This window comes from Cylas formicarius, unplaced genomic scaffold (genome assembly GCF_029955315.1).
Source record: "Cylas formicarius isolate icCylForm1 unplaced genomic scaffold, icCylForm1.1 PGA_scaffold_12__32_contigs__length_19106922, whole genome shotgun sequence".
Classification (NCBI taxonomy): Eukaryota; Metazoa; Arthropoda; class Insecta; order Coleoptera; family Brentidae; genus Cylas; species Cylas formicarius.
Window position 1 is genome coordinate 6132143 of NW_026844225.1, and position 15647 is coordinate 6147789.

The 15647-nt window shown below is 32.9% G+C and overlaps 1 protein-coding gene across 4 annotated transcripts in view; it reads right to left on the reverse strand.

The window, feature by feature from the left end:
- Positions 1 to 15647, reverse strand: part of LOC132708518 (furin-like protease 1) — a 52731-nt gene that overhangs the window by 17613 nt on the left and 19471 nt on the right. For 2 of the 4 annotated variants that reach the window (XM_060680850.1, XM_060680853.1), the window contains exon 2: positions 13622 to 14027. The exons of 1 other annotated variant lie outside the window; for it this stretch is intronic. In XM_060680850.1, the coding sequence (XP_060536833.1) occupies positions 13622 to 13783 (162 nt within the window). In that variant the 5' untranslated portion in view covers positions 13784 to 14027. Of the gene's footprint in view, positions 1 to 13621; positions 14028 to 15345; positions 15577 to 15647 lie in introns of those variants that run through there. One more of the 4 variants, XM_060680851.1, reaches the window with a different exon arrangement.

Below are 15647 nucleotides of genomic sequence, written 5' to 3' on the forward strand. Positions count from 1 at the left end.
TATGGAATTGAAGAAAACTTGATTTCTCTTTAATGCAATTCGTTTCCGGATAATGGAAAAAAATTATTGTTCAATTATAATTTTCGTTCACGTTTGTCCTTTGCGTTGGCTACGTTTCTACCCCAAATGGCCCAATTTGAATCGTTATTGTCTCCGACATTCTTCGAACCGTGTTGAAGTAAATACAAAGCGCAATAAAAGGGAACCTAATTAGCGACCGGAGAGATAAATAAAGGACAATTAACGTCCTGAAAACATTATATAATTTGCGTCAGAGATACTGGGGGTCTTATTTTGTTTGATTGGAGGTATCAATAAATACTAATTTTTGTGAGTTTGCGAGCTTGCCCGTAAGTTTTCTTTATTTTTAACAATTTATTTGGTTACCGTTGTCGGTGTGTCAGTGTATTGTTTTGAAGCCGCCTTGAGATCTGTTATAACGACACGGTGCATTCAACCAAATTGGTTCGTTTAAAAGACACAGGTATAACGAACGAAGAACAGAATTTCTACAACACAAAAGAAAAATAGGGCCCGGTGTATACAACATATAGTCATGGATAAAAAAATGTGTATGTACATAACACATCAATATTAATTTTGAAAGGTAAATCTAAATTCTACTTAGATCTCTAGAAACGCGAATAATAATAATAATAATTATAATAATTTTTGAAGATGTTAAACCTATTGGAGAAGACATAAAAAAGACCTTATAATGGATTCCGTGGGTAATCGCGTCCATTTTTATAGTTCACGATTTTATTATGGCGGCATGTGTGGTTTCCCAAATATGTTTTACATTTTACAAAAACACATAAACACAGTACATAAAATAAACGGTCTTAAAGGTTTTTATAAATAGTTTATTTTTAGTGTCTCTCTTTAACGATAATAATTTTCTAACACGCCTAAAATATCTTCCTCGGGTTATACCGCCAGATTTACCTCCCTTTTGCTCTGGAATTTTAATTGGGAAAAATGGTGGATAGTGCCCCAAAGGACATTGAGTGTTGAATGTTTGTTTATTTAAAACAGAAAGTGACAAAATTGTTTCTGCTAAAGTCAGTCAATCATTTAAAATTTCCTGGATGAAAATTGCTCAGACAAATATCCAAAGTGTATTGAATTTTCGCAGAAAATTTTAACGGATGTTTTCTGCCCTGAAAAAAATGTTCTAGTAGTTTCTTGTAATCTCAATTCTAGCCCCTTTCGTTTTATATTAGCCACGTGTAGTATAGAAAATTCGCAAGAAGTCGAGATTATCACTTCCCGAAAAAACACCTTCGTCGGGTAAAGGTAAAAACGTTGCAAAAATACCAATCGACAAGCTTCGGACAGAAAACACTTTTAACGGACTACGTAAACCAAACAAAAAGCCATTCTATCAACGAATTTAGTTCACTGGTCTGTAAAATGACCAATTAAAAGTCCGTTCGCATACTGTCGAAATAAATTTCCAATCGGGACTTGCTCGTACAGTATTCTTTTCACTTCGCAATACGGACAAAACGACCAATAAGAAAATTTGAACAATCTGTTCTAGTCGCTCGATAAAAATTTACTGAGACGAAACTAACATTTGCATTTTTTTTGTGCAATACGCGTCATTATTTGTGTCCAGCGACAGCGAAGGCTTCTCTTTTCATTATTACGTTTGCTTGTCTCCTCTATGGGAATCCAGACAGGATAATAACTGTCAATTGTATAGGCCGTCGGGATTCCAACAATTGAGTCTAACGGTGTGTTATATAGCCGACATCACGGGTGTTCATGATTCACTTGTTTGTTCTTATAAAACCTGTCCCGAATTCAATATCCATTTTATGTCAGCTTCGTACCACGAGATTATTCAGAAAGTTTCATTTCATATCAATCCAGGTCACTAGCACCACGTAAAACCCATTCATTTATCAATTGTTTCAAAATGACATTGAAAAAGTGGGCCGAAAAGTTTTACCAAGAATTTTCGTAATCAGTAAAAAGCTTAAGAAAAAAATCTTAGAAAAGTCTGACATTTTTTCTTCTAGCACGGAACAAAGCAAGTCGAACCCAACAAAAATTGAATTGTTATTTCTTTTATTGTATTGCAGTAGGGTAAGAGATCAATTGCAGCGTACACAAAAAAAAATCAAAATAAAAAAAATCTTTAGCTAGTTAATTTTGTTTGTTGCTTCTCTTTAAACTGCCTAGGTGCTACCTAATCCAAATCAAAGCTAATCATTATTCAACATTTTAAATATCTAGTAACAATTCCAGAGACAACAGTGATCATTTTACTAAGCTCAACATTTTTTGAAATCTATGATAAAAAGGCGCAAGAGGCGGTTTAGATCAGCAATAATAAGCAACCGATTACACTATTACTTTTTTTTATTTTTTTTCTGAAAGTATATTATAAGGATTTTTTTTATTTAGAATTATTTTATCGTTTTAGTTTCATATTCATAGTAAAAGTAATTGTTGCGCTTATTTAAAGGATTAAAAATGTATATTGAAGGTAAGTATATTAAGTAATACTCATATATGTGCACAGAATTCCGCAAAACTAAAGGAAAGCAAAATTTAGTTTAATCCTTTTTTAATTGCCAATTAGGTATTAGGACTATAATTAAGAAATTTTTAGTTATGTCTAACCGAATTTATAAGAGTGAGGCGAAAAAGAGAAAAGAGGTAAAAGAAAAAAAGTTTAAAAATTATTTAAGTTTGTTGAGGTTGAATATTGAAGTTCAAATTGAAGATACTAAAATTCAAGATAAAGATATATACGTAGTTCCGTCCCGGTCCACATCAGAAACTAGTCAAGATAGCGAAATAAATGTATCTTGAGCATCTGTCTCTTACTCACAAATAATAACGATAACGTTTTCACAAACAAAAATAAAAATATTCCTGACCTCGATAATAACAGTTCTATAACATGTTTTGAAAATTCTAATTTTCACTTTACGGGAGATTCTAAATTGTGGCAGCTTAATGACTTATTTAAATATTAACTTTATTAGACACAACTTTAAGCCTCAAAAAATTTAACAGTTAAATTAAAAGGTAGCCTTTCTAACGTTTTTGTGGAATGCAATTCTGTCTTTATTTGATAAACGTAACCAAATAATTAAAAAGGTTAACATTGATTTACTTCAAGTAAGAATAACATATAAAAGTATAACTAATTACCTAACCCAATTAAGAGATAAATATGATCATTATAATGAAAGGAAAATCTTAGTGAATTTCAACAAGATCTAAAACGATCTAAATTTAAAAAATGAAAGTACAGTTTTATTGATAAATATTTCAGCTTTTTAACTCACTGAACAAACTTAAATAAAACTGTATAACAATGATATTAACGATGAACTATTGGCTTTCAAATCATTTTTAAATACAGTTAGAGGAAATCAATATTACTTCAGCACCTATTTCTCACAATTCCTTTGAGGAATGCTTCGCTTATTAATTACGATTCAAGAAAATGGCATTCTTGATAAAAAAAATAACATTTTTGGTATACTGATATATTTTGATATTAAATAAAACATTTAGGTACCTACCTTTTGGTTCAATTCATTAAATAGTTATACATTACATATTTTTTAAATAAAATATAATATTTTTTATTATACTCCTTGGTTTTTTAATAATAAAAATAGGCAAAAGGTGTCACGGGGGGCCGCTAGGCCCCCAGGTATGTAAATCCGGCGCTGGATATATTTCAGTCCAGTTAACTGGAGGCTTCGTTAGAAAGAAAATGAAAAATGATAAAACGCTTTTGACCCGCGGTTGTGACCAACGTCTGTCAGAAAAGAGCGAAAATTAGACAAACAAGTGCTTTTTAAAGTCCTTTACTTATTGCTTTCTCATTTTTAATAACCACAAAAGTGTACCGGACTAATTAAAAAAGTTTTCAGCCAACGGAAATGCTTTTTTGAGGTCGAAACGGCATTAAAATTGTTTTCCCTACAACAATAAACACCAATAACTGTCGCAGCGAAATACGAAATAACTACCAACCAACCACCCCGTGAGAATAGTTTGTTATCTAAAATTCGCGAAAAATTAAATTCGGGCTTATGAAAATACATTATCGTCGCCGGATTGAGCGACATTATTTAATAAAACTGCCAAAAAAGCACGAAAGCCCATAAACAACTGGCAGCTAGTCGACGATTTTTTTTTTTACATTATATCTACGTGTTTATTTTCGGATTTATTATCAAACTGGCATTTGGGCAAATTTAAAAAAAAATCCATGTATTTTTCCTATTAACGACGAGTGTTAGACCTTATACCTAAATAAAGTATATTAATACATTAATCAAGACCTGAACTTTAAATGCCAAAAGGTCACTCGGGTTTCAAAATGACTTAGTGTAAATTTCGAAAACGAAAAGTTATTTCTCATGTAAATTTAGGCCGATGCTATTGTTTATCGATATAAATGGTCACACAACACTGGCAAAAAAGTAAAAATATCGAAACCATATATATATTAACTTTATATATATATATATATATATATATATATATATATATATATATATATATATATATATATATATATATTTTCACGTATTGATTCACGGATGGAAAAATGTGATGACACTATATTCCGGGATATCATCCGTTCGCTTGTTGAACTCCGACTGGAATCCTCCAGACGTTTCGCCAAAATCTCACTTGGCATCTTCAATGCTCGCGCTCCGAAAACAGTTATATAAATATATATATATATATATATATATATATATATATATATATATATATATATATATATATATATATATATATATATATATATATATATATATATATATATATATATATATATATATATATATATATATCTATTCTGGCAGGAATAAAAAGAACACCAGGACCAAACAGGAACGAGAAAACAAGATGTAAATTTTCGGTGGAAACTTGGGTTAGTCGGCACTCAGAGCGAAGGAAAATGCATTTTCATATAATATTAAGATCAACCATTTTCGTTGGGAAATCCGTTTTCCTCGACGAATCGCTCAATATATCCCCGAGGGCATTCTGAAATGAAGGAATTTAATACGTACTTTCGAAGATAAACAGCAGCTAATTGTATCTAATGGCTTTTGTGTAACATTCATGTTTTGCGATTTTTTTTAACCACTGCGATTAATTAGATATTCTCAGAAATTTATTTACTGCCCTTTTAAGTGCTTTTCATCTCGTTTAGCTTAAGGTATCAGCATCACTTCCCCCTTGAGTGAGTGTTACCATGACTACCATGTCGGATATAGAGAACTGCCGACTTAACACATTGTCTTGTAGTTTACTAGAACATAATTAAGGTATCTTTGCTTGGCCTTGCTCGAATTCATGTGGATTTGCGTTATTAAAGACGGCATTTAAAACATTCATTTATTTTTTGCAATAAAATGGAGCTGGTACCCTTAGCAGAAAATAATTATAGATGTTCCCTGCTTGGCTACCATTGCTTTATTGACAAAAATGTAGCCTTTATTATAATACTAAGGTATAAGAATAAATGACGAAAATAGGGATAGTGAAACTGAATATATGAACTAGGTTAGATTGAACATTAAACAAGCAACAACAACTTTGTATAGAAGTAAATGAATATTGGCGAAATGCTATTTAAAAACTCATGAATGGTGCAACCGGCTGGTAGTTGTTCATTGAAGGCTCACTGCAAGGCCTTGTAAAAATAAAATAACATTAACATCATTCCGTATTGAATGGCTAACACTGAAAAATCACTAATTAACATTAAGTTCTCAAACATATTTCCGTTATTTTGGATATATATACTCGCAACACCAATTCGTTTTAGTAACTCTTCTGGACTGCCCACTTCTTCCTATATATATATAACATAATAATATATAGGGCTACCTCGACCTATCCACTTGTTAACAAAATTTTCGTCTAACCAGTATCTTTCTTCTTAACTAAGCATGAGCATTTAACCTATTTGGCAAAATGTTGCATTGTCAGACCATAAAATGTTATCCAAAATATCTGGATATTTGAGAATCCACTGTCAAAATTCTAAACGATTTGAATAGTCTTCGGGTCTTAAATTAGATTAATGGTAAAGATAAAAATTCATTTACCTACGTCATAAATGCCAGTGTTAAGAGTTCTGTTTAGCGCTCCCTCATAATCTGCAGCTTTTCGGATTTTATAAGAGTTATTGCAGTTTTTGTGGCCTGTACCCTTACGCCCCTGACTAAAATATGACATTTATAATTTTATAATCAGGTGCAGCATGCGAAAATTACTAATTCGCTAAAATATCTTCTTCTTTTCTTTCTTTTTTTTTTCTTTCTTCGAAAATATTAATAAAAACTCATTCGTTTTAGGGGGGTGTGGCAACTTAGGGGGCGTTTCTCGACACTAGTGCCTATTTTGGACGCAGAATTGGCGTTGTAGTTTATCCGACTAATTTCGAGACACTCTGTATATTATAATCAAAGGTAACAAATTTGGATAATTGTATGTTTTAGTACTTATAATTAAAACGCTATTCTTCTAGGAAAAAAACAGTGTTCTAAAAATCCTTGCCCTCTAGACTCAAATTCGATTCAAAACAATATGTAAACAAACCCATCGGATCAAACGAGCAGAGGACTTTGAACTGAACTAAAAACAGGTTTCTAAATTGTTTAAAAAAATATTTGAGCGCGTTACAGTGCCGGACTGTTGTAGGATTTTCGACCACCGTTAAACAAACATTTGGAAACAATCTAGTTTCCTAGAGGTAGTGGTTTCGTTATTTTTAGAGCAATGTAAAATTCACCGGAAGTGCGCTTCTATAATTATTTTTTTTCTCCAATTGCTTTTGCATATGCCGCAGTATCTCCTTTGGTTATTTGTTTTTCCACTTAACTGCTATAGATTAACGTAACCAAAACAAACAACAGCAATTACCGAAGTGAATTTACCTACTCGTTTAAAAATGTCGGCGTTCCCGGGCTAATGGCGCAATGTTTTATTATAACGATCTTTGGTTTTCCTGCCGGGAAGTAGAGCTGATCAAATCGGGGGAAACACATTTTCGTAACTCGTCGGTCAACCGAAATAGAAGATATTTATTTGTAAAACCCGCCAACCTCAACCTTTCCTTCCGAAATGAAAAGTCCCAGACGATGTTCAACGTGGTCTCATATTTATTAGTAATTGACTATATTGTTCGACCTAGATTTTATCGTCTGTTATCCAACCCAACCTACGAGCAACGTTGCCACTTTAACTTTGTGAAAATTGAACATTTTCACCGTATTGAAGATAATATTTGTCAAATCAGAGAGAATGTTGTTTGTAGGTCCTTGAAAAACGCGTTTGTTTCGGCGCTCCGGCCTTAACATTAACTCGAAACATTGGATCGACATCGCAAAATCGCTTCAAAGAGTTTTCTACCGAATTCGAACTTCCCCGTGACTGAGTTTTTTCCAAAGACACTTGACAACCTTAAAAGATTATTCAATATTCTACTGCGGAACTCGGACGCTGAAAGACAGCTAAACCAATTTCCTACTTAAAAACATTAGCTTTTTGATGCCGAAAATACAAATTTTGACGTTTTCGCATTGATACGTTTAAGGTGCTAATAGATTCAATAAGTTTTCTATCGTCTGTCAACTTTGACTCGGCACTAATTTCTCTGCTATTCGTACGTTTTACCTTTAAAACCGAACCATTAAAACTTTGTGGTGGTGGTCTGGTGAAAACGTATTTTCATGCATAAACAAAAACTTCTCATTATAGACTCACAACCGAGGGCCGGAATTGTACCATAAGAAATTCTTGACAAGTCGGGCAAAAAAGTTTTGATTGATATTCGGGGTTGACTTTTGAATGTTTTTAATAATCGAAAAGGGAGGGTGCACGTTTATTAAAAATTAAATTTCGTCCACAATAGGACACGAATTCATTTGTTATCTGATAATGTGTAATTGAGTGATTGATCGTATAGTATCGTGAGGCAAAACGAGCGGAAAATTTAAATCCAGATCAGATACAAGTCCAGACAATATTTAACTTAATATTAATAGCTTTTCTTAAGACATTTTTCACGGCGATAATATTCTGCAAAACGTTAGAAGTTGGCAAGAGGATTCGATATCTAGCGGAGCTAACACTTTATACGGGACCGAATTTTCCGAAGTTATTTAATCAAAGTTTATTGCCGAAGAAGTTTCAAGTTACATCTTCGATTGCGAAATTTGCCAAACCCACTGCATTTTTATTCCCGTGCGATTTTTTTTATCCGAGCCTGCAAAAATGCGCTTTTGATTTCCTGTCTGATAAATATTTTTTTATTTGAAAACTATTAAAATATTTGGCTTTCGTCCATATCACTTCCTTTAAGCGATTTCGTATATTGTTGTGGATTTATTATTATGGATATTTGTAGTGCGATACCGATGATTTAAGTGCAACTCTTCCTTTGTTAGATGTATACTTTCGAAATGACAGTGCATATTCATCGAAACCTAAGCTCAACCGAAATAGTACGCGATATCACTTACAAACATAATAAATCACAAACCCAATCACGAATATAACTTAGTATCTTATCCCCGGTAAAAATAAATAAATAAAAATATCAACAACTCCTGGACTGCATAATAGTTGTCGAAACAAATCATTTATCAATATATTTATAGGCCCGTATTAATAAATGTATAAAAAATGAACTAATCTCAAGTAAAATACAAAAAAAATAATTATCAACTTTTAACTTCAAGAGCAATAACCGTAATATAATTTGAATCAAACCCGTTCGTCTGTGCATTTTATCGTATAATGTATTAGCCTTCTTTTATTTGTTAAAAAAGATTTTAACGTGTAAAAATTTACCTTTATTATAAATAAAAATATCAATAACCCCTGGACTGAATAATCCTTGTGGAAATAATATCATTTTGTTGAAATAATGCCACTAATTCTGGATCGAAATAGTCATATGTATATAAAATAGTCTTATTCTCATCCCCAGTAAACTAAAAAAATATTTATCAACCTTTTACTTCGACAGAATAACCATAATATGTGTAATCATTTATTTATTGCGAATATAAATATTAACAACCATCGGAATTTTTAATTTTTTTAAATTGAAAAACCCAAAATTAGCCATACATTATATGTTCACAGATTTATACCTGGCAAAGAGAGTCGATTAAAATACCCAATTTTAGCTAAAATATTTTGACCATTTACAATATGGTTGTCACTTTTTGATTGTCTTTTGCTTTCTTTTAAAATTTTTAATTTTTCTGCCTTCTCGTTTTAATTATTTCCCCCCTTTTTTTGAACCTAACAAGGAGCTATTACGTGGCTTGAGCCAGACAGGTCAGTACATTTGAACTACTGCGTGTGCCTGACACTTTAATATTTATCCATATATAATATATAAAATATAGGAGGTATATGTAAGTATATATAGAGAGGTATATGGAAATATAAGTCAAGTATACGGAGTAGTTCATATGTACTAGCATGTCCCGCCCAAAGCACGCAATACTTAAACAAGTACAATTTTTTTGACAGAAACTCCGCTCTACTCATCGAAAATTTAAGGTTGTTAATTAAATAATAGTAATAAAGTTCGAGATATCAACGTTTATTACATACAAAATTTATTCCTGTTTCAATTGCGAACAGAATTTATACGATCGCCTATTTAAAGTCCGAGATGTGTGTCGGATGTTTGCGCCTTAAAATGTTTAAGGCCGTCACGTAAAATGCGAATAAAGCGACAGAAAATCCGAAATTTATGTACATTTCAATAAAAAACAATAAATTTTTAGAATCTGCATTTTACGTCCACACAACGAGGCAACATCCGGTACACATGGATAGCGAATCCCGATAAGCACACGAATTTAAAATAAATCCATTCCGCAAAAATGTTTAGACTATAATTAGTTACATGCTCCTGTCTTCTTTTTATTATATCTATTCCTTATGGGAAGAAAATTTGGGATTTACCTATCTAGATGAATGTAAATAATAATTATTTTTTGAGCGGATTTAATAGTTTCCAAATGGCTCGTAATTTTGTGCCTTGGCGTGAAACGAATTAGTTTTCCGGTAGAGCATTAAATTCTGCCTTTGCAAATTGTTGAAAATTAAAGCCGTCGTCTGCATTTTTTGTTAATTAAAGTTAACTTACATTGCCCGAAAATGGATTCATTTGCAACCGCTGAGGAGCGTGTAAGTGAGTTAAAGGTATTGTTCATGTGTATAACTTCGGGAACCACTTTGCCGATTCATTCAATTAAGTTAAATATATCGAGAAAGTTTGGAAGTTTGATTATCCAGTTTAGTAGCAAATAACACCGTATAAGCGCGGTATTTATTCATTTATCCGCTGACATATTGTGTTTGCATCGGTGCAAATCAAAATTCACGTAATGTACATCGAATAAATGGCCAAAGGTTTACGAGGTAATGCACCGTGCTTACGGCTTCAAAACATTAGTTTATTTGGTAAAACAGTTCTCGACTCTTAACTAAAGGAGACATACAAACATTACGATTTTACAGTTATGTGTTATTAACTGCGTTTTGTGGACGCTATTGTTTAAACATATTATAGTTATAATAGTTTCCAACATCGCCACTAGGTAATTAAAGTTTAATTCTCGTTAGTTTATCCGGTAAGCAATTAAATTGAAAGTGCTGCTGAATAAATACCTAATGTCATTGTCGCCAAATGTGCCCTTGTTATCGATTATTGAAAACTATTAATCAGTTAATGGTTTATATTAGTAATAAATTAAAAAACACAACAATTGCAATCCATTTTAATGCTTAAACGGCCACGAAATATACACATTCTCATTATGGATGCAATGTTATCAATAATCATTCCCCAAGAGTAGGGACCACCGACGTCAAAACTTAATTTTCTGATTAATGGCGTATTTATTAACTCCGCTTTCGAAAAATGATTAGAAATTATCCGAGTCGGTACTTTATCTTCGTCGGGCAAATTAATAGAAAATAAGGACTTCCCGAACGTACAAAACAACGAATTTGTAAACAAGGCTTTCAATAAATAACGCTTTGATACAGTGCTGAACAAAGGCGACATTTGGAAAATAATAGCTATTATCATTAATTAAATAGATTTTCTTCTGCTATTAAAATTTATAAAAATTTATAAGTAAAATTAAAATAAACTGTGAACAAAACTAACAATTAACGATATAACTTCCACTCCCGGTCTAAATAATGGACGCCTAGTTTTTTTTTTCATAATTTTTCGCACTGCTGTGGCTGAAAGCTAAAAAATCGGTTTAATAAATCCTAAGAACTGCGCTAGAGGTTCTCATTAAAATAATTTAGTTTTACTGAGAAACTACCATTATTGCAGACGTTAATGATTGAAATTACTTGCAAGGTCTACGACCAGAAGCTTCCAAAGCAAAAGGCTTCGAGTATAATCATAGTTGACGCTTTAACATATTAGTTCCATATCGAATTCTGGCGAAGAGTTAATCGCGTTTTAATGCATTAATATTTATTATACTTTTACTAAAAACTAATAAGACCCTACAAACGTCACAGCTTTAACTCTCTACCGTCTGCATGTCTCCCTTAGTTTGTGTTTAGGTTTTTTAGAAAATTCAAGGAAAAGGTTATGTACCTGTATTCGACATAAAGAACAAAAAGAGAAAACAAGAACCAACAAATGCTTTTTAGCTTAGTGGAAAACGTATTTCGAGGCATTTTGGATGTTTTTTGTTGTTGTTTATTTCTTCATTCCCTCTCTAGGCCCAAAATTCTAAACAAGCCAGTCATTACGGTTAAATACGATGGCGAACGGTACTTTTAAATTTTAATTTTGTTACTGGAATAATAAGATGTCTCTCCTCTTGAGGTACGAATATTTTCTGTGGTATAGAACGCGACCTAGTTTGTGTAAGGCACAAGATACGCATAGAGCGATAAATCGATAGGTATTAATTATTCTTTGGAATGTACGCCTGCAGTGGGTTCTATACCTCTTGGTACGTCCAACATTCCATCTCATTGCAATAGATCGCGTGTTGCGCGTTAAATTGCTCTAAAAAAATAAGCATTTACATGTTTTCGAAGGACAATAATAATATATTTACATAGGCAAAGAGCGAAAAACAGCAATGACGCGTATTGTGTTTGTGTGTGTATTTTTAAGAATTGTACAGGACATATTCTTTTATTTTCAAAAGGTGCGCGTGTAATTAGATTGAAAATTCTTTTGAACCCATGAGAACGAACAGCATATTATCCGACACTATTGTCAATAAACAATTAAGTTCCGATATTTAATAACCCACAATCGTCAGATCTCGTCCCGACCTTTTATTTCCGATACATGCCTCATTTTTCTTATCTATAATTTTGGGTTATTGAAACTGGATATACTATAGGGAATTGCTAACTAGATCATTGATTAACTCAATGATTTGGATTTTCGAATATCAAAACCGACAAAGCCAATTTGTATATAAATGATAAAATTTGTGTCACGGTACTTGGGCCGCGAAAAATTTCGTCGGTAAATTCACTTTTTCATCAATCAAAATATTTCGCGTTGTTGGTTTCGCAATAAGCCTCCTCGTTGGGAAATGGAAATTTCCCAAAAACGTGTTTTTTCTAAGCATTTCCCTAAATTGTTCGATAAAACGAAAAAGTTCATGTGACAAAACTGATTCGGTCGTTCCTTTAGTGCAAATACAAAATATTCGATAAGCTCTGCTTTCTTGGGCTCGTTTTAAAACGAACTCGCCTATACCTACACAAGCCAAAAAGTTTCCTTTGGCGTATAATATGTCTAGTACGTGCATTTAAAAACTCTTAGACCCTTAAGTGCATGAAACTTTAAAGGTCGCTTGGAAAACGCCTTTCCTTGTAATAATTCTAATTTGAATATCATGCACAAACAATAAGAGGCAAAAGCGGGAAAATTTAATTTAATCCGACGATAAAAACCAATATAGTGACTGAATTTTAAGAACCAATTAAAAAATGTCCAGAATCCACTCGAACTAGTTAGCAAACTTTTGTTTTGCCGATGCTAGGCCTGTTTTTGACACGGTATTAACAGCAAAATGAAATTCACCTTTAAAACTCTCAAACCATAAAGCAAGAGTTTTAATGCTCTTGTTTTCGATGTTTCCGCATTTTCAATGATAAATCATTAGCAGAAGAAATTTAAATACAACGACGTTAGCTTTGTTTTCCGATTTGTAGGAAAAATTTTGGTTTGCGAACGTTGCAGGTGGTTAAATAAAAATCGTAAAGCTGAAATAATCCTTGGGGCGACAACTAAACTAGGGGCGCGACCCTTATTTTTCGCCTTTATTGGATCGGGGGATCCAAAAGAAAATCCAGGGACCAAGAGTAATTATTTTAATCCTGGATTTGACAGAAATCTAATATGACTGCGAATCTGTTATAGCGGACAAAATAGGGAAAAACACATAAAAGCGAATTAAAAAAGATCGGGGAAGTAATAAAAGAGTAATTGCTAGGCATGGCCGCTTTTCGAGTTTTCCCTTGATTCTGATAGCAAATTAATTCGCAAATCGGGAATGTAAAGCAAAATATAAAAAGTAAGACGACTTACCAGTCCGTGATTGATAAAACCGTGATCCCTGGCTACTTCGTCTGCAATTTCAGGCCCCCCTTTGATGTGCACAGCCCATTGTCTCGTATAATGCGTATTTGTTGAAAGAATACTAGCAACAATAATTACACAAACAAAACACAAATAAAATTTCATCGTCATCTAACGCCGTGTTATTTAGCGTCGATTTTTGTTGCGGTATCGGCTTCAATTATTCTCATCGGTGCGTCAGTCTTATTTGTTTGTGCTCTACTTGATTAATTTTTATTTGTTTGTGTTTTATTTTGTGTGCTTTCTTTTTGTCGTTTGGTTTTAATATGTTATAGGCGTAATATCAATTCCGATTTTCCTAAATCCTAATTAGTATTATCGATGAGCATTTGAGCGTATAAAAAGTATTTTCACTCTGAAAATAAAAGAAACAAAACATTAGTACGTACCTACTATTCGAGGTTCTGTGTTGATTATACCATATTTTACCCCCAAAACATCTTATACTAACAATTTTTACACCATCGATGGGTAAAACGTACGGTTTAATCAAGACATGTTTGCTTCATTTAATTTAACTTTTATCGGGTACCACAAAGGGATGTCTTTATGGTTACTTAAAAATCGCTAGTGTGGGGGTCTAGCCGTCTCCCATTCTATTTTGTATTTTTAATTTTACGATAAAACGATTTTTAAGCACGCATAAATGTATCTCATATAAAATATAAAAAATATTTCGATTGGGATGAAAATCTAGTTCATTATAAAATCCTATGTAGGTGATTCGTCTTAATTACAGGGGATGAAAGGCAAGGCAAAAAACTACACGATAATTATAACGAACTTAGAACCTTGCAATAATTGCTGTCGACGTTTTTTAATTATTTACAAACACGTAAGGGAATCTTTGGTGTGCCTAAAATAACGAATGCAATTAAAAGATACTTTTCAACTTAGATGATAACTGAAAAAATTACGAAACGGAAAACATAAAGATTGCTAAGCGAGTTGTATGGGATGTGGAATACCGAGAAATCTATGCCATTTCGTTTTTCCCGAATTTTATGGAGAATACAAACATCGACAACATGCTTTAGCGTCAAAATAGGTTTTTAATGCAGCAAATAAGCAATTTTAAGAGGAAACGAGAGAGGTCGAGGCACTATCTCTTTAAATTGCATTCTGAAGCGAATACCTTATCAGGTGTGAGACCGTTGGTCGATATAAATCTTTTAAATTAACTTGTACATCCGGTAGACGATAACATATCGTATCGATTTCATTGTCCGTCAAGATAAGGGATGACTTACCGCATTTCGGCTATTTGCGTTGGAATACAAATAAATACCACGCAGATGATGTCTGCAAAAATTATACGGAAAGACATTTCATGGTAAAGCATCGTAAAACTATTTTTAAAAATTGTGAGTCTCCGCAAAGCACATTATAGTCAAACTCGTAACTCGTGTGTAAAACTCGTCCAAACTTTTATTAAACTCTCGCGAAGAATTTGAGGCATTTATTTGACATAAAGAATTTAATTTGACACGCAAAACTCGTTTAAAATTACGGCCTATTTGGTGTCACTAAAATTTATATCTAGAGTCCCACACACGGATATTAGTGCATATGCTCGAAAGACCGTGTTTTGATTTGTTTAAACACGTAATACCGCAATAAATAAAAGAATATTTTGTTAACAATATAAATGGAAGAAACAAAAAGAAACTTACACGCATTTTGGCAATACGCGAACAATTGGACACACACACCGATTCTGGCTGGAAGTAAATTACGGAAAAAAAAATTATTTACGTAGCTTTTTAGCGTTTAGTAGGATGACGTCTGTGCAGCTCTAATTGAATTATTTTCGAAAAATTATTTACGCGAACTCCGGCCGCCAAACAACACGCGCGACTGCAAACCAGAAAGCTTTTCCTGCTGCGCTGTTTCCCCGTAGAGATTCGCAGGATTTAACAGACTGAGAGAAGGTTGAAAACAACGCGTGGATGATATTTTTGCGCGACATGCGCGC